Below are 27,997 nucleotides of genomic sequence, written 5' to 3'. Positions count from 1 at the left end.
CAGGTTAAGTATAGCTTGGCTTTTATTGTTGAATGCAACATCACTTACTCAGTAACTTTGAGACATTTATTGCACTTCAATATATATTTCACTGCAAAAAGAAAATTTACTAACTGTTTATTTGCTTCTGTACAGTATGTCCCTTCCAGTTTCTTTATTCTGTTTAACACAAAAGGTATCCGGAAGAAAGCTAAAAACCCAGTTCAAAATTCCAAAAAACCAAACACTATCAAAAGTCAATGGTTACAGGCTTCCAAAATATCTTCTTTTTGTGTTCTTCATTTAAACAGGTTTTAAACAAGTGAATGGTGAGTAAATGATGACAGAATTTCCTAACTATTTAAAAAATATATTATATGTCATGTGTTTATTTATATGTCAGATGTGTCATATGTTTATAATGGCAAAATATCTGAATACGTATAAAACTTTTTAAGCTTTATAATGTTCTTTCATTTATTCATTTTCTTTCAGCTTAGTCCCTTATTTATCAGGGGTTGCCACAACAGATTGAATAGCCAACTATTCCACCATATGTTTTGTTTGGGGCATGCCCTTCCAGCTGCAACCTAGCACTGGGAAACTCCCAAACACTAACATTTTCATACACTGACCAAATTTGTTTATTCAATTTACATTTACATTTAGCAGACGCTTTTATCCAAAGCGGCTTACAAATGAGGACAAGGAAGCAATTTACACAACCAAGAGCAACAATGAATAAGTGCTATAGTCAAGTTTCAGGTCTGTAAAGTCTAAGAAGGGAAGTATTAGTAGTATTAGTTTTTTTTTTTTTTTTTTTGTACAGTTAGTGTGATATTTAGAGAGGCAATTGCAGATTAGGAAGTGTAGTGGAGACTAAATAGTTGGGTTTTTAGTCGTTTCTCAAAAGTAGCGAGTGACTCTGCTGTTCTGATGCAGTTAGGGAGTTCATTCCACCAACTGGGCAGATTGAGCGTGAGCGTTCGCGAAAGTGATTTCTTCCCTCTTTGGGATGGAACCACGAGGCGACGTTCATTCACAGAACGCAAGTTTCTGGAGGGCACATAGATCTGCAGAAGTGAGTGCAGATAAGAAGGAGCAAGGCCAGAGGTCACTTTGTAGGCAAACATCAGAGCTTTGAATTTGATGCGAGCAGCAACTGGCAGCCACTGCAAACGGACTAGCAGCGGGGTGACATGTGCTCATTTAGGTTAATTGAAGACCACTCGTGCTGCTGCATTCTGGAGCAGTTGAAGAGGCTTGATAGAGTTAGCTGGAAGCCCAGCTAGTAGAGAGTTGCAGTAATCCAGTTTGAAGAGAACAAGAGCTTGAACAAGGAGTTGAGCTACATGTTCAGATAAGAAGGGTCGGATCTTTCTGATGTTATAGAGTGCGAATCTGCACGATCGAGCAGTTCTAGAAATGTGGTCAGAGAAGTTTAGTTGGTCATCAATCGTTACTCCAAGGCTTTTCACCATTTTGGATGCAGTAATGGTTGCCCCATCCATCTGGATTGAAAAGTTATGGTGTAGAGTCGAGCATTTCCGTTTTTGCGAGGTTCAGCTGAAGATGATGATCTTTCATCCAGTGTGAAATATCCAACAGGCAGGCTGAGATGCGAGCTGGAACCGAGGGATCATCAGGATGAAAAGACAAGTATAGCTGGGTATCATCAGCATAGCAGTGGTAGGAGAATCCATGTCTCTGGATGACTGGTCCTAGAGATGATGACACCTCTCCCCTCCAAGACACCCTGAATGACCTGTCAGTGAGGTAAGATCTGAACCATTGTATAACAGTGCCCGCAACGCCCAGTGACTCAAGCGTAGATAGCAGGATCTGGTGGTTGACAGTGTCAAAAGCAGCTGACAAGTCCAGCAAAATGAGGACTGATGATTTAGAGTCTGCTTTAGCCAGTCTGAGATCCTCCACGACCGAGAGCAGGGCAGTCTCAGTTGAGTGGCCTTTCTTAAAGCCGGATTGCTTGTTGTCCATGAGATTGTTTTGAGTAAGAAAGTCCAGGACTTGATTGAACACTACTTTCTCCAGAATCTTGGCCATGAATGGAAGCAGGGATACTGGTCTGTAGTTTTCAAGTAGCGTATGGTCCAGGTTGGGTTTCTTTAGCAGTGGGGTTACCCTAGCCTGCTTAAATGAAGTGGGGAATAAACCAGAGTCAAGAGATGTGTTAATTATGTGAGTCAGTATTGGTATGACTGCAGGAGAGATGGCTTGCAAGAGATGAGAGGGAATGGGATCGAGTGGACAGGTGGTTGCATGGCTAGATAGCACGAGTTTGGACACCTCAGACTCAGAGAGCTGAGAAAAAGAGGTGAGTGTGTGTGGTGTTGGTGTTGTATCTTGCGTGTTTGTTGTAGGTGCAGCAAATTGAGCACTGATTTTTGCAGTTTTGGTGCAAAAGAATGTAGCAAAGTCATCAGTAGTAAGTGTGGAGGATGCGGGTGGAGGAGGAGGATAGAGGAGGGAGGAAAATGTTTTAAAAAGTAGGCGAGGGTAAGTGGCATTGTTGATTTTCAGACGGTAATATGTCTGCTTTGCAGAAGTAACCTCAGCTGAGAAAGAGGACAGAAGAGTTTGGTATGTTAAGAGATGTGCAGGATTTTTAGTTTTCCGCCAAATTCTTTCTGCAGCTCGAAGTTTTGAGCGATGCTCACGGAGAGCATCCGAGAGCCAGGGTGCAGGAGGACTGGCACGGGATGGCCTGGATGCAAGAGGACATAATCGGTCTAGACATGATGCTAGTGTGGAGCAGAGTGTATCACCTATACCACATGTCTTTGGACTGTGGGGAAAACTGGAGCACCCGGAAGAAACCCATGCCAACACGGGGAGAACATGCAAACTTCACACAGAAATTCCAACTGGCCCAGCTGTGACTCATACTAGCATCCTTCTTGCTGTTAGTCGATAGTGCTCACCACTGAGCTGTCCATCTTTGTAATGTTATATTAGATATTTGTCCCCATGGATAATCATATTGCATGAATTCAGTTGCTAATTTAAACAAATGTAATATACTGCCTGTTAAAGTAATATGTAAAGCACAGCGTCTAGTCAACTGGACAGATCTCCACACAGCTGTTAGTGACCTGTATGCCATTACAGTCTGTCCTAAATTTTGCATTCTTCCCACCATGAGTGAAACGGATAAACCGAACTCCGGGTCCATACTCCTTAAAGACATGGCTCATCTGAAATAAAGCAGAACATTAGTCAGTTTTAGTCAGTAACATTATTATTAAATAAACTATTGGTAATATTCCGCTCACTTGACGCCATGGATAAACACCTCCTTTGGGAAAGAACACTTTCTCTGGCTGAAAGGCACAAACAGGGTTCATCTTCTGATCAAGCAACTCCACACAGATCTGATATTCACTTCTATGATCAGAGCGTGGAGCATACCTGTAAATAAAACAGGTCATGTGAGTAAAGCGCATTAAGCTAACGTGCTTCAGTTAGTTTTTGGTTTAAATCTAGTTTGAATCTAATAATTTAACAAATTAAATAATTTTACCTCCATCTGTTTCAGAAATGTAAGAAGAAAAATGAATGCTAATCTTATATATATATATATATATATATATATATATATTAGGGATGCTCAAAATAATTGATTAACCGTTAACCGAAAGGGTGCGTTTGTAACCGATTGATGATATCAGTTAAAGAATTAAAAAATATATTTTATATATTTTTAGTTTGGCTGCATAAGGTGCGCTTTTTGCGTTAAGAGGGGCATCTTTTAAATGGTTTACTAAAAGCTGCAAGTGTTTTGCACGAGGCTCAACCCAGAGCTGCAGTGTTTGTGTTGTCAAGACAAAGAGAAGAGGTTTCCGCATGATTCCCGCTACATTCATTCTTCCATGGCGAAGCGCCACACCAAAATGCATCCCTCCACGGCTACATTACAGCTTTTCATTCAAAACATTTTAACATTGTTGATGTTGTTTTTAGTAGCGGGTTATAATTGCACCAAAACTAATTAAAAGGTAAGTGAATTATAAAAGCGCAAACATTCTGTAACCCTAGTAGTGCTGTGGGTTATTTGTTAAACCCTTAAGGTGACGTGCTGACTGACTGACCAACACAATCTCACAGCAATTCGTAACTTTTTCATTTAGTGGCGAATTCGTACAATCTAATTTGTACAATTCAGTACGATTTGCTCATCCCCCAGTGACGGTTGGGTTTAGGGGTGGGGTTAGGTGCCACGCCTCCTTGTTAAAATCATACAATTTCATACAACTGAACTCGTACGAATTCGTACAATGTAGCCACTAAACTGGCAAAATGTAAAATAATGTGTTCTCATGAGATTAGGCTGGACTGACTGGTGCGTGATGCCAGCAAACACGACGTCGCTTTCAGTTATGATGAACACAGTTCCCATAATTTTTATTTATTTATAGATGATGGTCTGTGGTTTTGCATAAAGTGACTTTATCTTGCTGGAGTTTATAGACGTTTCACTTTACTTCAGGACGCATTAATGCCGCTTTGTAAGTCTATGGAGACATTCAGAAATATTCCTAACAAATCTAATGAATTTTGTAGACATGCTCGCTACATAAACGTGCTAAATCGCAATTCAGCAGCATTTATTTGAGAGCGCACAAGAAGATCTGCGCTTGACCAGAAAATATTTGAGGGGGTGTGAAAGAGGTTTTGTGCACAAACAGAGGAAGTCGGGGCGCTTTTTCTTGTCAACGTAAAAGGTGTTTTTGGAACGGAAAAGCGCGTTTGCTGTGATCGGCCCCTTAATGTGCAACTGTAACACATATTTGTTAACTTTTGCTAATGTGTAACCGCACGTGCCTAAAGACATATTTGCCAAAGAAGCAAAATGGAAGAAGAATATTGCTGTTTGATACAGACGAGTTAATGCCAAACCAGCGCTGATGCTGATGGCCTCCTGGATCTGCGTCGTAAACACAACAAATAGGCTTTAGCTTTCAATTTACAGCTTATAAAGCATGTATGCAAATTAATGCAATATCATATTTAAACAACAATACTGTTTACAAAAAGTCATCATATGCGCACGTTGTCATTGTCTTATTATTACGCAGCACGCGCACTTGAACCGTGAGTGAGAGAGGAAACCATATCAAGATATAATCTTTAAAATAATGATTTCTAATAAAACTGTTCTGTAAAAATGTTTTGTGATATAATAATAATGGCGGGGCATTAAAAAAAATGCATATCTTTTGTGGAATCAGGGATTTGAGGAAGTCTGCTTTTATTTGATGGAAGAAAAAAACATGATTAAAAAAAAACAGTTCTCAAAAAGGATTCAGTCAGTGTTTTCGATTTTTGTAATATGAATGAATCATTTAAGTGAAAAATAATTTAGGGCCGGCTTATTCATTTTATTTAATTTATTCTGTTCTTCTGGGCTAATCACTGCAGGTGCGTGAAAATGCTCCGTTGTTATGTTCTGTTATTAATATGCTACCATATTTAAATAAATCAGTATTTTAAAATGCAATATTTAATGTGTCAGACACAAAATAGACACTTTTTTTTTATTAAATAGTAATTTAATATTAATCTGACCAGTTAACCGTTAATATCCGATTAACGAGGCTCAGTTGTCGGTTAGCAAAATGAACCGAAATGAGCATCCCTAATATTCATTCATTCTTTCATTATCTTTTTGGCTTGGCCCCTTTATCAATCCGGGGTCATATATATATATATATATATATATATATATATATATATATATATATATATATATACACACACACACACACATTATGTGTATGTATGTATATATATATATATATATATATATATATATATATATATGTGTGTGTATGTATATAATTCATTCATTCATTTTCTTCGACTCAGTCCCTTTGTTAATCTGGGGTCACCACAGCAGAATGAACCGCCAATTTATGCAGCATATGTTTAACACAGCAGATGCCCTTCCAGCTGCAACCCGTCTCTCGGAAACATTCATACACACTCATTCACACGTGTGTGTGTGTGTGTGTGTGTGTGTGTGTGTGTGTGCGCGCAAGTAAAATATTATTTAGTGTCATCATGGCAAAGATAAAATATATCAGTTATTAGAGATTAGAGATTTAATAAGTTATTAAAACTCATGTTTAGAAGAGTGTTGGAAACAGAAATTAGGGAAAAAAGAGACAGGGCTTATAATTCTAAATTCAACTGTAAATATAATACATTTTCTTTATGCAAAGAATATATCTATATATATATTAAGTAAAGATCATGTTCCGTGAGGAAATTTTGTGGTAAATTTTCTACTGTAAATACATCAAAACTTCTGATTAGTACTATGAATTGCTAAGCCCTTCATATAAACGTAAAAGGTGATTTTCTCATCATTTATATATTTTTTTGGAACCTGGCATCAGACTTCAGGCATTCAGACTTGTGGTCAATATAACGTTGGTTTATGATCTCGACTGGCTGGCTCGACGTTGGATTTTGGTCACTTTCCAACACAAACTAAAATCAACCAAATATGTCCAAGTCAAGATCATTTGATCTCATTATTGGATGTCAAAATAACATTGTCATTAGACACTGACTAGACATCGAATTTTGGTCACCTGATGTCACAACGTAAATTTAACCTAATATTAATATATTATGATGTTGAGTGTCCTTCCCTGGAGTCTGAATAAGAAAAGTAGAAGACAAAACTGAAATGTTTCACATTTGTGACAGGACGCCAAAATCTTTAAGGTATGTAGAGCCAATCTGAATAACTCGATTAACCACACCTTACACTGTTTTCCTACTCATCCACACAATACCTGTAATATAATTGTCTGTTAAATATTACAACTTAATTGAAAAACCTTCTTTCACAAACCACTTCTAGGTTATAGTCAAAATGTATTAAACATGTCAGACTTTGTCAGCATTTGCAGCTATAACAGAAAAATGTACAACATTGTCATGGCCAAATATATGCAAAAGCCTTAACGAAAACTCAGCTCTTCATGAAATTAGGTGGGTACATGAAAGTCTAAAGAATCATGACATTTTTTTTTTTTTTTTTATATAAAATTGGTCTATTGGTGGCTTAAAAATGCTGCATTTCGATGGCAAATGACCTGAAATGTTAAAAGCTAACTGAATAATACAGAATATATTTGTGTGCATAAAAAACTAAGCCCTAAACATTGCAGCTAGATTAAAGATGTTTTTTGCTTCTATTGTGTGGGAAACTTGACAGAAAGAGAAGAAAGGAGTGGATAGTACCACAAGCCAAGACTAAATCAAATCTATGTAGATGTTCATTTATTTATTTGTATTTGTTTTTTGGGCTTAGTCCCTTTATTAATTAGGGGTTGCCACAGCGAAATTAACCACTAACTTATCCAGCATATGTTTTATGCAGCGTCCATGCCCTTCTAGCTGCAACCCTTTACTGGGAAACTTATGTAGATACTTCCAAATTAAAGACAAAACAATCTACTATAACTATTTAAAAAATGCTCATCATATAATTGGTTCTAAAGCACACTTTAAGGATTTGTGACCCAGATCATTCACAGACAGCTCATTCACAAGAATTATTCTCATATGGTATGGAATCCACTACTTCAGATACTGTAGTACAGAGTTTGTGTGAACGCTCACCAGTCTGAGATTTTGATATGAGGTTGCCGTTGATCCATAAACATATCACTGTAGCCTTCTTTCTGCAAATCAATCAGCTGTTGCTTCAAACACAACCTGAGAACATCGATTCATGAAATTATTGCATTTATAATGTTGTAACATCGATTGAAATAAAGGATGTAAAATATCAAATATACCCGTGAGATGTTGCAAAACATGTATTGACTGGAAATGTTGGTATATTTCCTTCGGTCGTCCATTGGTGGCCTCCATTTGCGACAAGCTCCCATTGCTGTAATCCAGCTAATAAGTACACCAGAAAAGACATGTTACTTAAAGCTAGTGACGCTTATTGTTGTCTTAAGTATATGAAATTACCTTGTGCGCTGGGATTCTTGATCAAATTACGATTTATGAATCTGGAGCTTTGTGTGGAAAAAGAAGGTACATTTTAAATGTGGACAACTGTACATTACTAAACATAACCTGTATTAGCTCATTTCACATTAACTTTAAGTACCTCTTCTAGGCAGCAGTACCAACTCTTAATATGTAGTTCAATTAAAAGTGAAAATTCTGTTATTAATATGTCGTTCCAATCCCCTGAGACTTTCACTCATGTTTGGACTACAAATCAAGATATTTTAGATGGTATCCAAGAGCTCACCATCATCCATGCACAGTAATGGTCCCAACAAAGTAAAAAAACAAAAGTGGACTCAGTGTCAGTATAGGGCACGCATTCAGGAGAGCATGTTGTGCTCAGTTATGCTGCTGATGTATTACCTTGTGTGCGCCTACACTTTATTTCAAACAGAGGAAGTTATGCGCGGACTTCTGGGGTATACATTAGTGCACAGCGTTTATGAATGTGCGCCCTATACTGACATTGAGGAGAATAAGGGCGTACTCACACTATGCTATCTGAACCATGCCCAAGCCCATTTCCCGAATTGTTTGAGAACTGTGAGTGCACTGATCGGGCTCACGGGCGGTTCACTTGGGCTTTGGCGCGGTACGCTTGTGTGTGAGTGCAAAACGTGCCAAAGCCCGAAACTGAAAGCGAGACGTGACTTTAAAAGACTGTTTCATATGTATTTATTAATCATTCTTACTGTTCAATGAATGCAAACTGCCGTAGTTTATTAAAGATGCAAACCCCTCACTGCACGACAGCTGCGCACCTTCAGCAGACCTCCTCATTCCTACAGCACGAGGACTTTATGGTTGTTTATAAGTGCCAAAAGTGGCGGAGCTGTTCTGCAAAATATCTGACTGCATGTCACCTCATCCCTAAGGACTGTTTGGCGAAATATTTGACTGCATGTCACTGCATATCTAATGACAAACGATATAACTAGAGAAATCTCCACTGTGCTGAGCGAGAGCGTTTACTGAACAGCGCAGAATCGATGACGTAAGCGTGCCCAGGCCCGATTGTAATGTGAGTGCAGGCCGTCGGGGGAGACGGGAGGGGGGGGGGGGGAGGGGGGAAGTGTGCTTTGGCCTGGTTCGAGGCAACTGTACATAGTGTGGGTACGGTCTTAGGCCCCGTTTACACTAGTGCATTTTAGTTTTAAAACGGCGTTTTAGAATGAAAACGATCCGCGTCCACACTCGCGTTTTACCCAGCGTTTCTAAACTCGCTCTCCGTCCACACCAAAACGCTGAAAACTCACATCACGTGACCACACAGACACTCTCGGGCAAGCGCTGCAGCCCATCTACCCAGATGAGAGCTCTGCTGGTCGGACTTCTCATCAAGCATCTCCCGCTGGATCTAATCTCACTATATTTATTAAACGAGATATTTCATTCATCTTGTTGTCTTTATCTAACGACATATTCCCTGACTTTGGTCAATGGAATCTATTACTTGTTCTCAGGTAGGCTAACGTGTTTTGGCTGAGCGCAAAGAAGTTAATGATTAATGTAACCACGTAGCCTATTCTGTATATTGACAGATCGCTTGCCTTTATTTCCTATAATGTATAAACTTATTGTATGTTATACTTTTATAATGGCCATTATCGATTATTAAAACTGATATTCAGCAAAAGAGAGGGTGTGTTTCGTATTATCACTGAAATTGAAAGGAGACAGTTGTTATCGGCTCCGTTTTGTTTTAAATATCCACACTGTGTAGATGGTGCAACACGGCGCCTCAACATTTCTGCTGTCTGTTAAGTTGCTAATATTAAAATGAAAATAGGCAGTTCCTTAAATCATGTTTACATTTTATTGTTGAAAAAGTGAAACAACGTAGCCAGGGTGATGTGAATGAAGTTATAAAGTACACTGTTCCCTTTGAAGATTTACCCGTGTCCTCGGTATAGTCTGCTTTTCCATATCAAACTGAGAAGAAGAGACTGCAGCCTTGATCAAACTTGCGAAGTCTGAACTTACAAGGAGATGATGCAGGATTGAACTGTGTGTGTTAGGCTACTTAATATTCAGGAAAAGCCCCAATCAGAGAGGCGAATGTCTGCAGCCCCGCCTCCGATTTCAGATGTCTCTGTTTTCCATCATCCACGCTGAGACGGAGCAGCAGCGTTTCAGAATGAAAACGGCCTCTCCAACGTTTTTGAAACGCTCCGTTTTCGGCGCTCGAGAACTCTGGCGTAGTGTGGACAGTTGGCGTAACCGTAGCAAAACTTATGCGTTTTCAAACTAAAACGCATTAGTGTAAACGGGGCCTTAGTCATAAGTTTTGATTCTGTATTCATGTAGCTTCATAATAATCAGATTAAACACCACTGAAGACACGTGGACTGTTTTCAAAATTTGTTTGGTACCTTCATGGACTTTGAACAAGTCAGGACCATTTTGGTCTATGGTGGATCAGGGAGCCCTCAGATTTCTCAAAAAAATGTTTGGAATTTGTGTTCTGGAGATGAACAAAGGTCTTGAGGGATTAGAACAAATTTAGCTTAAATTGTTCAAATTTGCACTTTATTTTATTTATTTTTTTATGTTTTGTTTTACAATATATAGGTCAATGCATTGTTAATCTGCATTACACATTTTAATTAAAAAAAGTTCTGAAAAGCTCCACCTTTCATCATCTGGACAGATCTCCACACTACTGTTGGTGACTATGATTCCATAATGACCTGCCCAGTTGTGTGTATCCTTCCCTCCATGAGTGAAACTGATAAATCGAACTCCAGCTCCATAGTTTTTAAAGACATGTGCCGTCTAAAATAGAGCAGAACAAACAGGGACAGTTAGGCTTTGACTGTTCACTTGATTTAAACGCTCCACCATCATCCCAATCCAGAAGAAGCCAAAGATCACAGGACTCAGTGACTACAGACCTGTTGCCTTAACATCTGTGGCCATGAAGTCATTTGAAAGACTGGTGCCAGCTTATCTGAAGGACATCACCTTACCTTTGCTGGACCCCCTGCAGTTTTTTTACCCTACAACATCTAGACAAACCAGGGAACTACACAAGGATTCTGTTCGTGGACTTCAGTTCTGTCTTCGACACCACCGTCCCATCACTGCTCGAGTACAAACTTATCCAGCTCTCTGTTCCTACTGTAGCTATGTCTGTCAATGGATCACCAGCTTTCTGACAGCTAGACAACAGCTAGTCAGAATGGGCAAAATCACGTCCAACAGCCGCACCATCAGCACAGGTGCCCCCAAGGATGTGTTCTTTTCCCACTGCTCTTCTCCCTGTACACCAACGACTGCACTGCAAAAGACCCCTCCATCAAACTCATTAAGTTTGCGGACGACACTACTGTTATCTGCCTCATCCGGAACAGTGACGAGTCTGTATACAGACAGAAGGTGGAGCAGCTGGCTTTATGGTGCCGATACAACATCCTGGAGCTGAACATGACTAAAACAGAAGAGATGATAGTAGATTTTAGGAGAAACCCCCCTGCACTCCTCCAACTTACTATCATGAACAGCATTGTGGCTGCAGTAGAGTCATTCAGGTGCCTGGGCACCACCATCTCTCAGGATCTGAAGTGGGACATTCACATAGACTCTATTGTGAAGAAAGCCAAGCAGAGACTGTACTTCCTCCGTCAGCTGAGGAACACCACCGTATTCAATTACTTCAATCACCATCTGGTTAGCTCATTTGCCAAAATTGACCTCCGTAGACCACAGCGAATAGTCCGGACTGCTAAAAATCACAGGCACTATCCTTCCTACACTTCAAGAACTGTACTCTTCCAGAGTGAGTAAAAGGGCTCGCTAAATCACTGTGGACGCCTCACACCCAGCACACTTCCTGTTTGAACTGTTACAGTCTGGTTGGCGCTTTAGAGCACCAAGCACAAAAACAGCCAGACACAGGAAAAGTTTCTTTCCTCAGGCCATCTACCTCATGAACAGTTAAATATTCCCCTATTGTGCAATAAACATGTGCAATACTTTCTCATACGCACTTGTACATACCACCTTTTAACTTGTTTTTTTAAACCACATTATATTTTAACCATATATATATATATATATATATATATATATATATATATATATATATATATATATATATATATATATATATATATATATAATACGGCCAATTATCCAATTATCTATAATCAGAATCAGTTTTATATATATACATATATACATACAACAGTTCTGTCTGGTTCTGATTGGCTGATAGCCGTGCAATGTTTTGCAAATAACAGCACTCGTCCAGCCTCTTCATCCTTTTGTATTACTCCACCCACATACAGCGACAAGCAGAGGACACTACAGTTTTTTGACAAATATTGTTTTTGGACAACATAATGTACTTTTGAGGGGGTTTTTTTAGACAAGAATGTAGTTGTTTAGTTTGCAACTATGCAGTTTATTTATAAAGCCTGGTTTATACTTCTGCGTCAAGTGACCAGCTTAACCCACGGCGCATGCAACACCTGTGTCTGTGCATTTATACTTCTGCACGCTGTCTCTGTTGGTCTGCATTAACACTTCCGAAACGCTAGTTGGCAGTGAGGTGTAAATTTTCCTGAACACTTCCTGGATGTACAAGTGGCTCAAACTCGCTCATTTTGAGGCAGGAACTGGCAGACGTGCAAGAACTTTAACTATGAGGTAAACACAAAACAAAACTTTCCATCCGGAGCTCCTTCACGGGACTCCACACTTGTAAACAATCGCTCCATTGGGCTAGCGCCACTCGCGCGGCTCTCGGTCCCACCCAGACTCGTCAGCGCTACCAAGCCGACCAATCACAGAGCTTGCGATACGCGTTGTTGCGACATGTTGATAAATTTTTTGAGAGGTGAACGTCAGTGACGCCAATGGCCACGGCGAAGGGCTATGCATCAACGCCGTAGCATACACCGGCGTTTGACGCAGAAGTATAAATCAGCCTTAAGGATAGTGCCTATTTTAATTATTTATAATTTCGGAGCATCGGATTCAGCGCATTGGCCACCATCAGCCTGTCTGAGCTGACCAAAGAAAGTGACAGTTGATATTCCGCCACAAGATGGAGACAGAGACCACATAAGAAGTCCTTAAAGGGAGAAAAACTGCATTTTCTCAGCATAAATTTCAAACTACAGCAGAAAAAAAATCATTATAAATCAGGTAAGTGACATTCTGAGTCGATCTCTCTCTTTTGTAATTTGTATTGCTGAATTTTTACCACAGAAACTGGTAGTGTTTGCTTTACTCTGACTTTTTTAGGGTTAATTATTGTCAAATCCCAATTGCAACAGAAAAACCAGGAAATCTCTGTAGACTGATGGCATGTTATGCTGTTCAGCCTTATAAATTTTTAAATGTGAGCAAATATTACTTGTTTTGTCATCACTTTAGACATTACGCTAGAAAATCATTCAAAATACAGTACTAGCTCTAAAGTGACATCAGTATAGTAGCAACGGTTTCTGTGTGGAGGACACTAAGGCACTTGGCCTGCGGCATAGTATCGAAGTGCACCTCCCATCAGTGCCGATGTACAGCCAACTCACACTCCTACGAGTGTGCTAATGCTCATTTATATATATATATATATATATATATATATATATATATATATATATATATATATATATATATATTAGGGATGTAACGGTATCAGAATTTCACGGTACGGTAATACCTCGGTATGAATGTCACGGTACGGTATTTATTGAATCATTTACAGGAAAAAAAAAAAACTTTTGAAAATACTCCAAAAAAGTGCCAAAAGTGTCAATGACATACAAATTAGCCATCTATCTGTTAGCTTTGAAACAGGAACTTCAATTTTAATAACAAAAAATTATTAAACCATGTAAAAAAATAAAGTTTCAATTTAGTATTGTTGAAAACTCATCACATTTAACATTTAATCACTCACTTAGATAGAGATGGGTTTAAAGAAAAATTATCATATAAATATAATCTGGTAAAAGCTGGTATCTCTGGGTATTTACAATGTCCCCTGCAACAGAAATAAACCCTCTCATTTGGGACTGAGGTTTCTGGGACAAGAGAGATATGACTTGGCCCATGTTGACAGCAGTGGGTAACGTTGTGCATTGTCTTTCCCCCACTTGAGAAGACAAACCATGAGTGAGATAGAGGTCTCTTTGCGGTACAAGTCAATGTCTGCATCAATCTGAACAGTGTGCTGTGTTTCTGCAGTCCCCATGACTGTTATTAGTCGTATTCCCTAACTTGCAAGCACGTGCACACATAGGGCTCAACCTGTGCAGTGCACATGCCCTTTTTAGTCTTGGATAGAAAATGCCCTTCCAAAACGATCAAAAGTGCCCCCGTGACGCGACACAACCTCCGTCCAGTCCAGCCCTTCAGTAGGCGCGCGACAACACCTCTCCTGAGTATGCGCGCTCAACCCCCCCTCGGCGCTTTACAATACGCGCGCCACAACACAGCTGATCAGAACGCGCGCGACAGCACCGCTATTCAGCACGCGCGCGGCGACAACACCCGCTTTAGGTTCGATCATTTCCATCTTTTTTTCATCTCCGCTACTAGCAGCACACTCCATTTCCGCATTACTGGATCTGTAGCGACAACAGACCGCAAAGGATTATGGCCACGCCGGGGCTGATGGGAAATGAAGTTTCAGCTACCTCCCGTTCGCTTCATTCGCCTGAGCAAATTTTCTCTGAAGACCTATAGTTTTACCGAGTCATGCGACTTCGGTAATATCGAAAAAATTTAATATTGCGGTATGACGGTATTTACAATACCGTTACATCCCTAATATATATATATATATATATATATATATATATATATATATATATATATATATATATATATATATATATATTAGTGCTGTCAAAATTAATTAATGCAGTTGCTATTTTTTTTATTTCCTGTTGTGGTCGACGTGTGTTCAACATGCAAAGAAATATGAATAAGGCCAAGGAAGCGCTTTTTGAAGGCAAGTTTCAGTATAAAACAATTAATGTCGCATCACCAGGCTCTCCAGCGTTTTCTCCAGAGTTTCATGCAAATTCAGGTGTTTCATTTTTAACTTTCGATTTCCGTCTTAATGGAATTTGATACCGCATGGCGAAAGGAAAGAAAAACCTCCGCATTTCGTGACTCAGTGGTCCTTTAAGGTAAACAAAAATTGCTGCTTACATGGTAGACTCTTAATAAGAGTATTATCTTAATCATATTAAATTCGGAGTATTGGTTTTTTATGTACATGTACTCAGAAAGTGACATGATGTCACAAGCTGTCAGACAGCACATTCATCTGCCTTTCAGCATGAGCCCTAAAATGTGTCATTAAGTTTGACGTGTTTCCCCCTTACACGCATGTGTCTGCTTTACTTTGTTGTGTCAGAATCCTTGTGAAATACAGCCAAACTTTAGAACGCTTAGTTTAAGCAAATTAGATGAATGTGATCATGTGTGCTGAAGTGAGTCGCTCCGCCTGCCCTGTCCTGTCCTGTGCGCATGTGTGTGTGATCTGTCTGTTTGTCTGTCTATCTGTGTGTCTGTCTGTCTGTCTGTCTGTGTGTGTGTGTGTGTGTGTGTGTGTGTGCACTTTCTTAGCAACAAACCTGCATAAACTTCCGTAGCCACTAAATCAAAAAGTTACGAATCGAATTGCTGTGAGATTGCGCTGCACTCTCAGCTCACATCATTCAAAAGAAAAGGGGCAGATCGTCCCCCGATAATGTCAACAGACTGGACTGTTTTAGCAACTGACTAAATGTAAGAGGACTGAGTAAAATTGTTTTTACTTTATATTTAACAATCTCAACAGCAATACAACTTTACTAAGAGTGCAATTGTTTGTATTTAATACTTTATTGTTATTCTAATTTTCCATTTTCCATATCTGCAATGCCTGTATTTTGGCATTTGTTTGCAGTCCACTTAGAATCCAACTTGGAATTTTTTTTTTCTTTATTGGCATTGATTGTTTTAAAATTCAAATAATATTAACATGCCTGTGTTTTAATTTCTGCAATAAATATGGCTGCCAAGCCAGGATCTTAATGGTTTATTGTGGGTATGTTGTTTACATGAAGAAATCTGTGTTACAAGTTAAACAAAAATTCTAATAAACAATTATATTTTGAATTTAAATAGTTTTTGTCTTGCGTTTACATTAATTTTACATTTGAACAGCCAAAATGACAAGTTTCAGTCTTTTAAATGCAATTAATCCCAATTAATTTTTTTAAAAAGGTGCGATTAATTAGTTATTTTTTATCCATTGACAGCACTAATAAATAAATAAATAAAATAAATAAATAAAAAATATATAGATAGATAGATAGATAGATAGATAGATAGATAGATAGATAGATAGATAGATAGATAGATAGATAGATAGATAGATAGATAGATAGATAGATAGATAGATAGATAGATAGATAGATAGATAGATAGATAGATAGATAGATAGATAGATAGATAGATAGATAGATAGATAGATTCATTTAAGATAGAAAGAAGATTTAAGTGACTTGGATCATGGCATGGTTGTTGATTGCCGATGGGCTGTTCTGAGCATTTCAAAAACTGCTGTGTGCGCCAATGCCTTGTTGATGTCAGAGGAGAATGGCCAGACTGGTTCTATCTGATAGGGCAACAGTAACTCAAATAAGCACTTGTAACAACTGAGGTATGCTGAAGAGCATCTGAACGCAAAACATGTCAAACTTTGAGGCAGATGGGCTACAGCAGCAAAAGACCACACCGAGTGTCACTCCTGTCAGCTAAGAACAGGAAATTGAGGCTACAATTTGTATGGGTTCACAAAAATTGGACAACAGAAGATTGGAAAAACGTTGCCTGGTCTGATGAGTCTCGATTTCTGATGTGACATTTGGATGGTAGAGTCAGAATTTGGCATCAACAGCATGAAAGCATGAATCCATCCTGCCTTTTATCAACGGTTCAGACTGGTGGGATATTTTCTTGGCACGCTTTGGGCCCATTAGTACCAATTGAGCATTATGTCAATGCCACAGCCTACCTGAGTATTGTTGCTGACCATGTCCATCCCTTTATGACCACAGTGTACCCATCTTCTGATGGCTACATCCAGCAGGATAAAGCCCCATGTCATAAAACGTGAATCATCTCAGACTGGTTTCTTGAACATGACAATGAGTTCACTGTACTCAAATGGTCTCCACAGTCCCCAGGTCTCAATCCAATAAAGCACTTTTGGGATGTGGTGTAATGGGAGATTCACATCATGGGTGTGCAGCCGACAAATCTGCAGCGACTGCGTGATGCTAGCATGTCAATATGGACCAAAATATCTAAAGAATATTTCTAGCACCTTGTTGAATCCATACCACAAAGGAGTAAAGCAGTTTTGAAGGCAAAATGGGCCCAAACCTAAAGGAGTGGCCAGTGAGTATGTGTACATACATACATACATACATACATACATACATACATACATACATACATACATACATACATACATACATACATACATATATATATATATATATATATATATATATATATATATATATTTTATATATATATATATATATATATATATATATATATATATATATATATATATATATATATATATATATATATATATATAATATGGCCACCAAAAAAAAACTCCCATTAAAATGTTAATGTTACTTTTTCATTTCTTAAAAATAACAATTCATTCCTTTTACAGCATCGATAATGTAATTAGTGTGAGTCCCACTTTATACGGTATCTCAATCAGGCAGCTTACAATTGTTGATTTTGAACAAACCATATGTTAAACAGTCTTTTTTTTTTTATTTTAAGTGCCCGTGCATTTAGCCTGTTGGACCCTCTGTATTAAGCTACTCACTTGACACCACGGCTGAGAGTTCCCAAAGTGAAATAACACTTTCTCAGGCTCAAAGGTACTGATGGGTTTCTTCTCCTGATCAAGCAACTCCACACAGATCTGATACTCACTTCCACAATCGTTACGAGGTGCATACCTGTGCCAAAAATATATAATACAAAATTTACTCAAACAAGATCATTAGTCAAAGGCACTTGAAAAGTAAGTGAAAAAGCCTTTATTGACAGTGTTATTGTTTTAAAAAATCTTTATGCATCCCTTATCCAAGGAGTACCGACACATCAATTACCGCTGAAGCCCTTTTTGTTTGATTTTGGATTTATAAAATAAAAGTTTTCTTAAAGCTTTGTGTTCATATTAAAGCTCATTTGAGTCTAAAGCTCTTACAGTGTTCTTAAAGAAGTTTGCTGCAGCAAAAATGAAAATTCATGTCAATAATTTGTTGTTCTTTAAAATTTCTCTATTTAAAAATTTTTTTTATGTAAAGTTCAAAATCAAAAAGCTTGGAACAACAGAAGGACAGAACATTTAGGTGAACAGTGCCTTTAAAAACGTTTTACATGAAATAAAACTTCAGGGAAAAAAATGAAATGGGAATTTGAATGAACGCTCACCAGTCTGATATCTTGATATGAGGTTGCACCTGATCCATGAAAGTATCACTGTAGCCTTCTTTCTGCAAATCAATCAGCTGTCGCTTCAAACATAACCTGAGAACAAAGATTATTGCTGATTGGTGTTTAATTATTGATTTATTATTAAATTGCAACACTGACTGAAATTTAAGGATCTAAATGATCAACCGTACCCAAAAGACGTTACAAAGCATCTAGTGACTGTGTCCGTAAGAGGTTTGCTATTTTCTGCTGTCACCCAGCAGCCGCTTCCACTATGTACCATCTTCCATCCTTGAAGTCCGTCTAATGAGAACATCAGAGAAGAGATGTTACTTAATGCAAAATAGAATGATTATAGCAAGTCTTATTGTACAGTCTTCACCTTTTGCACTGGGATTAATCAGCAAGTTGGATTTCGTGCATCTCAACCTACAAGTGGAAACAAACAAAAAAGATATACATTATAAAATCCTTTCTGCTGTACTGGAACACAATTAATGGACATCAAACTTGAGAACCATAAATATCTTGCAGTGAAGCGTCTTGTTCTTTCAGGTTTCTCTGTTCTGTCCCTAACATATACTGTTTTTGTGATCCATCATTAGTCAGACATGTTGGAGAGCAAATTGTAAACAAAGCCACTGAACCTATTGCTGCTAAAAACGATCAATTATGGTAATGTTTTGGGTTGTACTAATCAGACCAAAAAACATAAATTAAAAAAAATAGAGTACTAAGAGTACTAATGATGAACAAAATTCACAACCAAATCAAGGAGAAAACAGGCTATTATTGAAGTCAGTTTGAACATTTCCTTTTTCCCCTCTTACCACAAGGTTCTCTAGCAGCTGTCATGCATTTCCCCATGGATTAGACAGCATAAATAAGCAGAACAATGTATTCAGTAGTAAATTACCATGCAATCCAATGCTGGTATTTACATCCAAGTATCGAGAATATGACAGAGCATACAGGTAACTAACTATATCATAACATGAATGAAACTCCATATATGGTAAATGTGATTATATCCCAATAAATACAGTAAGGGCTACTCATATAAAACTTGCATTTTTCAAATTATTTCTGAAAAGTGTTCATTTTTTTTATATTAACATTAGACACATAAATGGTCACTGTTTTAATCTACTGGCATCCGAATGCAAAACACATTTTCATGGATGGTTACTTGGCGCCATCATGAATATCACTATAATCATAAAGCCAATGTCAGTAATAGAGCAACAATGAACATGAGTTTGAGAAAGTCACATCTGTACCATATCAGTTTATTTGTGGCTTGTCTATGTGTTTTTCCACAGCAGAATGTGCACAGTGAGCTTTATTGAAAGCTTGGTGGTTCAGAGGTAAAGTTACATGTCAAATGAATAATGTGTATAATATGTAATATGTAGTTATAATATCTATGCCTTATAGTAATTATGCTTCATGAGTCCATGCTTTTTACAATTATGGTGTGTTTAATCATATTAGTTTACATAATGTATAGTTTAATAAGTATATTGCCATTTTCAATCTCATTATAATTATGAGGGTGCATGCAAACATACTGATTTACTGGACCAGAAAGAATGCATTTAAAGTAAAGCTTTGTAAAGTTAGAACACTTTAAAAGTCCTCATCTGAGAAGCTGTGAAATCCTTCTGGAAAGTTGTACCTCTCTGCAGCTGGACAGATCTCCACGCTGCTGTTAGTGAGTCTTATTCCATTATGGCCCCTCGGGGTCTGTTTACCCAACCCACCATGAGTGAAACGGATAAACCGAACACCAGGTCCATAATTTCGGAAGACATGTGTTATCTGGAATAAAGCAGAACAAACACGGTATGGTTAAGCTTTGACTATTAGTTTGAGTAACTGAACCGTCAGTATTTTTCCGCTCACCTCACACCATGGATAATTGTCCCCTTCCAGAAACATTTTATACGGATGATAACTAGTAATGGCTTGCATCTCCTCATCAAGCAGTTGCATATTGACTTGATATAGGTTTTTGTAATGAGTGTTTGTGGTATACCTGCAGATAGACAACAAACCAATGTGTTGCTGTTTGGAGAATATTAGAGCCTGAGTGTAATGCACAGATCGTTCACAGGAATTCAATTCCAATAAATGCAAAATTCAGATGCTGTAGCACGAGTTGTGAGTTGTGTGAATGCTCACCAGTCTGAGATTTTAATGTCAGGTTGCAGTTGATCCATGAAAGCAGCACTGTAGCCTTCTTTCTGCAAATCAATCAGCTGTCGCTTCAAACACAACCTGAGGACAGCGATATTGGTTGATTCATGCTTCGTTTACATTTTGTATCACTGATTGTGTTTACATGGACATCGGAAACTGAATGATTTGCCTAAATCTGAATAATACAATAATATGATTAAGGTTTTTACATGAGTTGCTTTTTGAATGTTCCTTTCATGATCCCCTTTTACATGTTATAGCACATAATACGATTAACGTCATTGCCGTCATGTAATTTTGGGTGTCTAAACTGCACTTCAATAATGCGACTAAAATCGGCACACTCCACATGTCAATCTGATTTCTACTTATGAACTTAATCGGATTAAATTTATCAAAAAACGCTGTTTACATGGTAAACTCTTAATCAGAGTATTGTCTTAATCAAATTAAAATCCGATTATTGGTGTCCATATAAATGTACTTGTAAGGTTTACCCAGTTGGCCAAATGAAGGCGTCCACTGGTGGATGAAGGTTCACTGTGTGTTTGGCCTTTCCAGTGCACAATGTTGAATTCCTTAAAATTTTACTCATATATGACTCCAATTTTAACATGATGTGGTTTAGAATATTAATATATTTATTTTTCGTTTTTCTGACTATAATTATAAAACATTAGGAAGATTATATCAATATATAGTTAAATAAAAAATAGTTATATAAATGTTTGAACCTTTTGTCTTTACCTGTAATTATTACATTGGTTAATTTGGGTGCTCATGTCGCTCAGAGGAATCGCCTCTGCCATTATTATAAACATAACTGACTACTGTTTTCTATAATAATTTTGGATTAGCCAAGCTCATGGTTTCCCATGTATATTTAATTTAGAACAACATTACGTTCAAACAAGGCTCAGGCACCCTATCTAGGTTAGTCGTGCAACATCTTGTTCCCCAAGACGGAAATAACCCCTTTTCCACCAAAGTACACTTGAATCAATATCAAGAGTCATTCGGATCTCTAAAATAAAGTTAATGTGCCCGATGCTCCATCTCAACTGGACTTTAGTCCGTCTACTGACCTGACGCAGGAAGTGCGCAAACAAGGATCCAGCGTAATCTACTAAAATAAATAATTACAGAGTTAAGCAGAATGCGTTCAAACATAATAATTTAACAGTCAGGTAAATGTGTATTATGCCAATTATTCAGTCAATTCCTAAACAATACAAGACATCAAATTCAATAAATGCATACCTGACTTCATAATATATATAATATAGGGCTCTATTTTGACGGTCCATGCGCAGAGCGCAAAACGCAGGGCGCAAACGCTTTCAGGGCGTGTCAGGATGCGTTTTTGCTAATTTAAGGACGGGAAATCTGCCTTGCGCCACGGCGCAATGGTCTAAAAGGGTTGAGTTTATTTTCTTAATGAGTTATAGGTGTGTTTTAAGAATAAACCAATTAGAATCTTATCTCCCATTCCCTTTAAGAGTCAGCTGCGTCGTGCCAAGAGCGCATTCGCTATTTACAGGACGCAAAGTAAGTCTAAGTGGAAAGTTTCTGTTTTTTAACAAAAAACTGTTTAAACAGAGCATCTACTGCTTGAGAATGAGAGATAATGGATCACTTTCACTTTCGCTCTTGGATAGGGAAACCTTTACGCACAGACATCAATTAGTCTATAAATAAATACTTTAGTTTGTTAAGCGCAAAGATTTGTTTTAAAACTATTTCTAAATTCAGTTCTAATTTCCAGCAAACAAATAAATGAATAATAATAGCAAAATGTGCAAATCTAAGCTTGCTTTTAATAAAACAAATATAAATATGGATATAATAAATAATACTGCTAATAATAATAACATTATACAAAAGCAAATTGTTATGAATTAACTGAAAAAGCCTCCCGAGATGAAGAAGACATAAAAGTAGTGATTTTTCATATTTATAGGCTAGAAAATAATATGTTTTGTAATATTTTAATCCTTTATATTTATATTCTATATCTACTATTATTATATACTATATATATATATCCTTAATATTTACATTTTTTCATATGTAAAGATATTTGCCTATTGCTCTCTTGTGCGTATTAAGCAGTGTGTAAGCGAGGCGCAACTCTGCGCCGGACTTTAGACTGGGTTAGTTTTGGTCTAATGAAAAATCTATTTTAGTTTCTCAAAATAGCAACGCACCAGCGGTCCGCCTCAGAACGCCTTCCTTTTTAGACCAGAACGCCTATGGGCGCACATCTGAGCGCTAATGCATTTGCTATTTAAACAGCGTAGCTCAGCGCCTCAAAACGACTCTTGCGCCAAGCTGAAACTAACAAAAGACTACTGCGCCACGCCTTGCGCCACACTGCGCCGGGTGTATGATAGGGCCCATAGAGTATGAGAGCTCTATATTATGGGTTAATCTGATTAAAGAATCGCCCAGAGCTTCTTGACGCTTTCCCCCATAGTCAACCCATAGCAAAACATTCTCCAAGTGGGGGTGTCTGAAACAACAATGTTAACCCACTTGCTGTGGGAATCAGGAGGTAATTTGGATAGAGGACCCTGATAAATAACACCCCTTTCTGAAGTGGACCAAAGATACCTAACGTTTCAAGCGTTTATTTAGATTATGCCTATTACTATGAGAACGAGACCATTGTACCAGTCGCACTGAGACATTTCAAATGGTATCAAACATGATGCAAAAATACACTTGCATTGATACAAAACATTCATACTTTAAGATGACTATTCTTTCTCTTCGTTCTTTGAGTTGGGTGAAGAAGAGTGTGGGTAAAGAAAAAGGGAGTGCAGGAGAATAATCTTCCTTCATTCTCACTCAATTTCTCTGTTTATTGACCTTATTCTTTATTGCAGAAGTGCCCTTGTTTTAGAACTTTCGATTCAGATGAGAGAAATGACCTTATTATATTATTCTATAATAATATAATAACAAAATATCAGTTTGCCACATCAAGCAGCATAACAAGCTGTTTTAACATCTAAAAATGAATGCAAGTGAGGGAGACTGGAAGTCTCAAGCCAAAAACATTCAAATGGCTGCGCCCGCTCGTACGCGAAGAATAAAGTGAATATATCCTGTTTGCATTGTCCATATTTGAATGCATAAAAAGTATCTGGGATTTCTTACATACTCACTGACTGAAATGGAAAGAACACAGAACTAACTCGAAAGATCTATAAATCAAACATACCCATTAAATGATACAAAACATCTGGTGACTGTGTTTTCCGGAAATGGTTTTCTATTTTCTTCTGTCAGCCAGCAGGCATCTCCATTACCCGCAATCTCCCATCCCTGCAATCCAGCTAACAACAAACAACCAAATAAGAGATTTTACCTGAAAAATGATTAAAGTGCATCCACTTACTGCAAAAATATTAAACACATGACTCACCTTCAGCTTTGGGATTCTTGATCAGGTTACGTCGATTCTTATTTAGGATGTAAAACTGGCACCAGTCCACTGGCGGTCTGGAAGCATCACAGGGCTGAATCCCCTCTCTCCGACAGCGCTCTCTCCAGTGTGCAGCACTGTCCACCAGCTCTTTCCACTCAGGACACACCAGACGACACACTCGCACCACCTGATGAGCGGGCAGGTTCAGCAAGATCTCCTCGACCACATCTAAAGGTATCTCTAACTGCACCCCTGAGTCCTGACAGAGAGAGAGAAAAGTTTTAACCCTGTTGGAAATTCCACTTCTGGAACATGGCTGCCAGTTTTCAGCATTTATTCCCAGCAAACATGCTCATGCACTACCCATGCTGGCTTTTTGCAGGCACAGTGAGCTATTACCCGGCAACCTCAAATCTAATGAAGCCCAATGCATACATTTTTGTAAATGTTTGAAATTAGGAATGTTTCTGCAGAAGACATGTCAGTGTTTATTTTGATGTATTATTTTATAATGTAAATATTTAAATATTTAGGTAGAATTTTGATTGTTTATATGCATGTTTATATATAGTTGAATGCGAAATTATTAGCCCCCTTTAAACTGTTTTTTTCTTTTTTAAATATTTCCCAAATGGTGCTTAACAAAGCAAGGAATTTTTTAATAAAATTTTGGAATATTATTTTTTTTATATTAAAAATCTGATAATATTTTTTCTTCAAGAGAAAGTCTCTATTTTTAATTTTGGCGAGAATAAAAGCAGTTTTACATTTTTTAAAAGCCATTTTAAGGTCAAAATTATTAGCCCCTTTAAGCTGTATATTTTCATTAGTCTACAGAACAAATCATCATTATACAATAACTTGCCTAATTACCCTAACCTGCCTAGTTAACCTAGTTAAGCCTTTAAATGTCACTTTAAGCTGTATAGAAGTGTCTTGAAAAATATCAAGTTCAAATATTATTTACTGTCATCATGGCAAAGATAAAATAAATCAGTTATTAGAAATGAGTTATTAAAACTATTATGTTTAGAAATGTGTTGAATTTTCTTTTTCTCTTCGTTAAACAGAAATTGAGGAAAAAATAAACAGGGAGCTTCTAATTCAGACTTCAACAAATATTTATATTTATTTATATATATATATATATATATATATATATATATATATATATATATATATATATATATATATATATATATATATATATATATATATATGTTTGTGTGTGTGTGTGTGTGTGTGTGTGTGTGTGTTTAAATACATCTTTGTGTGTTTTTGTTTCTTTGTAGTGGCACCACAGTAAAAACTTTGCAAAGGGATAGTAGCCTACAGCTGCATTCAAGTCAACTGGGACACCGCCATTCCACTATGTTACATACGACCATGGGCATAAATCTGATTTAGCTGTAGGGGGGGGACAATAAATTTAAATTTTCTTCCGAGCATTTTTTTGAAGGGGACACAAATAATACAGACGAATTTTACTAATAAAGATATGTCCCCGCAGTTAAAAATGGTTTCATTATAATTATTATTATAGCATGGAGACTTCATCATTATGATTATTGTCTTAAGTTTTTCTCAGGTTCAATGACAGCAAATTTTACTTCAAAACTATTTATTGCATTGTTTGTTTTGTTGTTCACAGTCAATAGACTGACTCCTGAAGCAGAATAAATGCAGAAAAAGACATTTTCCATACTCATAATAACTAACTTGTTTACATTACACTTGTTAAATTTACAGATCATATTGTAAATCAGTGAGCCTGTGAAATCTGCTAAACAGCCACAACTCAGAAAACATAAAAAAAAAATGGTTCACCCCAAAAGAATTGTCATTATTCCTTCAATAAAGCACAACACCCTTACCTGACACTGTACATCTGACTGACCCTGCCCTGCCTGTTCCTCAATCATTTCTTTCTCCTTTGCCTGTGATTGATAATGTGACATTAGTATTTTCATAAGCACTCATTCTGAAAGCCAAATTGCTTAATATGCGGAGTTTTTGTACTTGACGTTTAGCTGCACTAAAAAAATTATTATGTCCATTTTCTCGTTCATTTTATCCAATACATGACACTGCCAGGCAAGTTTATTTATGCTGTAGCACATTTTAGACAAAATAGCAATTCAAAGTGCTTTACATAAAGAATGCAAAAGTATTATAAAAATAATCACAACAATAGAAACAAAGAATTAAAAAAGGTTAACATTTTAATTTCAAATTAATTGAGTAGAACAGAATAGAAACTGATTATACAAAAAATACAGTGGGGTTAGTGTGCACAGTGTAGCAGTGCTCATTTGGCAAATACACAACTAATAATATGCAAATTGTGGTCGTTAATGTTGAGTTAACATTATGCCAAGTCCTCACAAATGAAACAATGCATGGGAAACGGCTTTAGCATTAGCAACAAGCTAACGCTAACTAGATAAGTAATTTTAATCGCTAATACAGCAGATTCATGGACAGTTACATCCTTAATTAGCATTTTTTGCCGCAGCTAATTTATGAAAGAGTTAACTACATCGGGGAGAATCGCTTTAAGGTGGGTTAAAAACCCCCTCTTTACTTAAAGTCAACAGTAACTCGCATCCACACACCCGACTAAAGGGGTATTTGTAATTGTACTACACTTTATATAAGCATGTTTATTTAACTAAATTTACAGCTGTTTGAATACAGTATGTCATTATAGATGTGTAGTGAATGTGCAGTAATCTCTCATATGTAATAAAGGCTAAAATAAATATATTATTTTAGCTATAAATAAATATATTATTTTAATATTTTAGCCTCTTATAAATATATAAGAGGCTAAAATAAATATATTAATTAGACAGAATAAATAAAATGATTAGAATATAAAGGAAATTTAAATCATCAATATGCAATAACAGATCAGAAGGCAAAGCTATGCGTTATAACATAAATGCAAAGAAGAGACCGTCGTGTAATAAATCCTAAAGTTATAATCAGTGAATATGAGGTGATTTCACTTTCAAAATGCGGCATAGATTCGTCCCATTAGGCGTTTTAAATTCTTTTGAACACATTCAGGTGCTGCTTGTCAACTTGAAAAGGCATGTTCGTTCTTGCTGTCAACTGCAGATAAAATGATTGTACAAAAGTTTTTATGTGGCTGTGACAGTAACTGTATGGAAGGGGGATTTGTCCGGAGAGTCAGATTTCCATATAGTCGCGCGGAATTGTCATTATGGCCGTACGCGTAATCGTAAACTCAAATGCGGTGTCAATAAAAGGAAATGAAAAACACAGAAAGTCGAATTTTACCCCTCAAGTAAAACTAATATAGGTTATGGTTTTGCTGTACTAACAATAAGGATAAATTAAACATATAGTCAGGTGATATATTATGATATACTGAAAACAGAAACAAATAAAAAGTTCATCAACTTACTGCGTTTGGTCTGGTTACGGAGACCCTCGAAGCCGCACCGAAGCTCCCCATTCCACTGAGGCATTCGTTTGACTCAGACGATCCCCCTGTGCGTGCTTTCAGTGGGGATCCACTGAAGCTGCGTTTCATTGTTTGGCAGTAAACTAGCAGTATCACTGTTATTATTAGCTACATCCGCGTTATGGACAAAAACCATAGACTGTAAAAAATATGGACGTAGTGTCCGTGACGCCACCCATAGGTTTCTGAAGAGCGCAAATGAAGCTTACTGTAGGCGTGGTCAGCCGTCGCCATCTTGGAAGTGCGTCATTCCCGGATACTCGGAAATGGGCAGAGGCGGATCTTAGGCGGAGTTAAGATGACTGTTTGCTGAAACCATAGAGACCATCCCACCACCCGCGACATTTGAA

At 37.4% G+C, this 27,997-nt stretch overlaps 1 protein-coding gene across 7 annotated transcripts; it reads right to left on the bottom strand.

Annotated features, from left to right (window-relative positions):
• Positions 1-4: 4 nt before the first annotated feature.
• Positions 5-27,834, bottom strand: fbxo44.9 (F-box protein 44, tandem duplicate 9). 7 transcript variants are annotated; one of them, XM_017353561.4, is made up of 17 exons: positions 27,588-27,834; positions 26,029-26,091; positions 24,152-24,413; positions 23,948-24,062; positions 20,704-20,799; positions 20,425-20,557; positions 20,198-20,340; positions 18,902-18,948; positions 18,711-18,822; positions 18,517-18,612; positions 17,903-18,038; positions 10,673-10,815; positions 7,996-8,042; positions 7,815-7,920; positions 7,636-7,731; positions 3,273-3,408; positions 5-3,194 (listed from the first exon to the last, which is right to left on the bottom strand). In XM_017353561.4, exons 1-17 carry the CDS (start codon positions 27,714-27,716, stop codon positions 3,054-3,056), a joined length of 2,001 nt encoding a protein of 666 aa, XP_017209050.1. In that variant the 5' UTR covers positions 27,717-27,834; the 3' UTR covers positions 5-3,053. The 7 variants fall into 7 exon arrangements, 5 of the variants coding, with proteins under 5 accessions (XP_017209050.1, XP_017209051.1, XP_073794522.1 ...); XM_017353562.4 differs by lacking the exon at positions 26,029-26,091; XR_012398337.1 differs by lacking the exon at positions 10,673-10,815 and having other exon boundaries at positions 600-3,194.
• Positions 27,835-27,997: the final 163 nt, after the last annotated feature.

Source organism: Danio rerio, chromosome 23 (genome assembly GCF_049306965.1).
Source record: "Danio rerio strain Tuebingen ecotype United States chromosome 23, GRCz12tu, whole genome shotgun sequence".
Lineage (NCBI taxonomy): Eukaryota > Metazoa > Chordata > Actinopteri > Cypriniformes > Danionidae > Danio > Danio rerio.
Note: the sequence above shows the minus strand (reverse complement) of the source record. Positions and strands in the feature narration are given on the sequence as shown.

Excerpts from the sequence above, each read along its gene's own strand:
- fbxo44.9 (XM_017353561.4), bottom strand. The coding sequence starts at position 27,716 with ATGAAACGCAGCTTCAGTGGATCCCCACTGAAAGCACGCACAGGGGGA. Across the intron at positions 18,949-20,197 it reads ATCTGTCCAGCTGCAGAGAG|GTTGAGATGCACGAAATCCA; the intron begins GTACAACTTTCC and ends TTCCACTTGTAG. Across the intron at positions 18,823-18,901 it reads GATTAATCCCAGTGCAAAAG|ACGGACTTCAAGGATGGAAG; the intron begins GTGAAGACTGTA and ends TGTTCTCATTAG.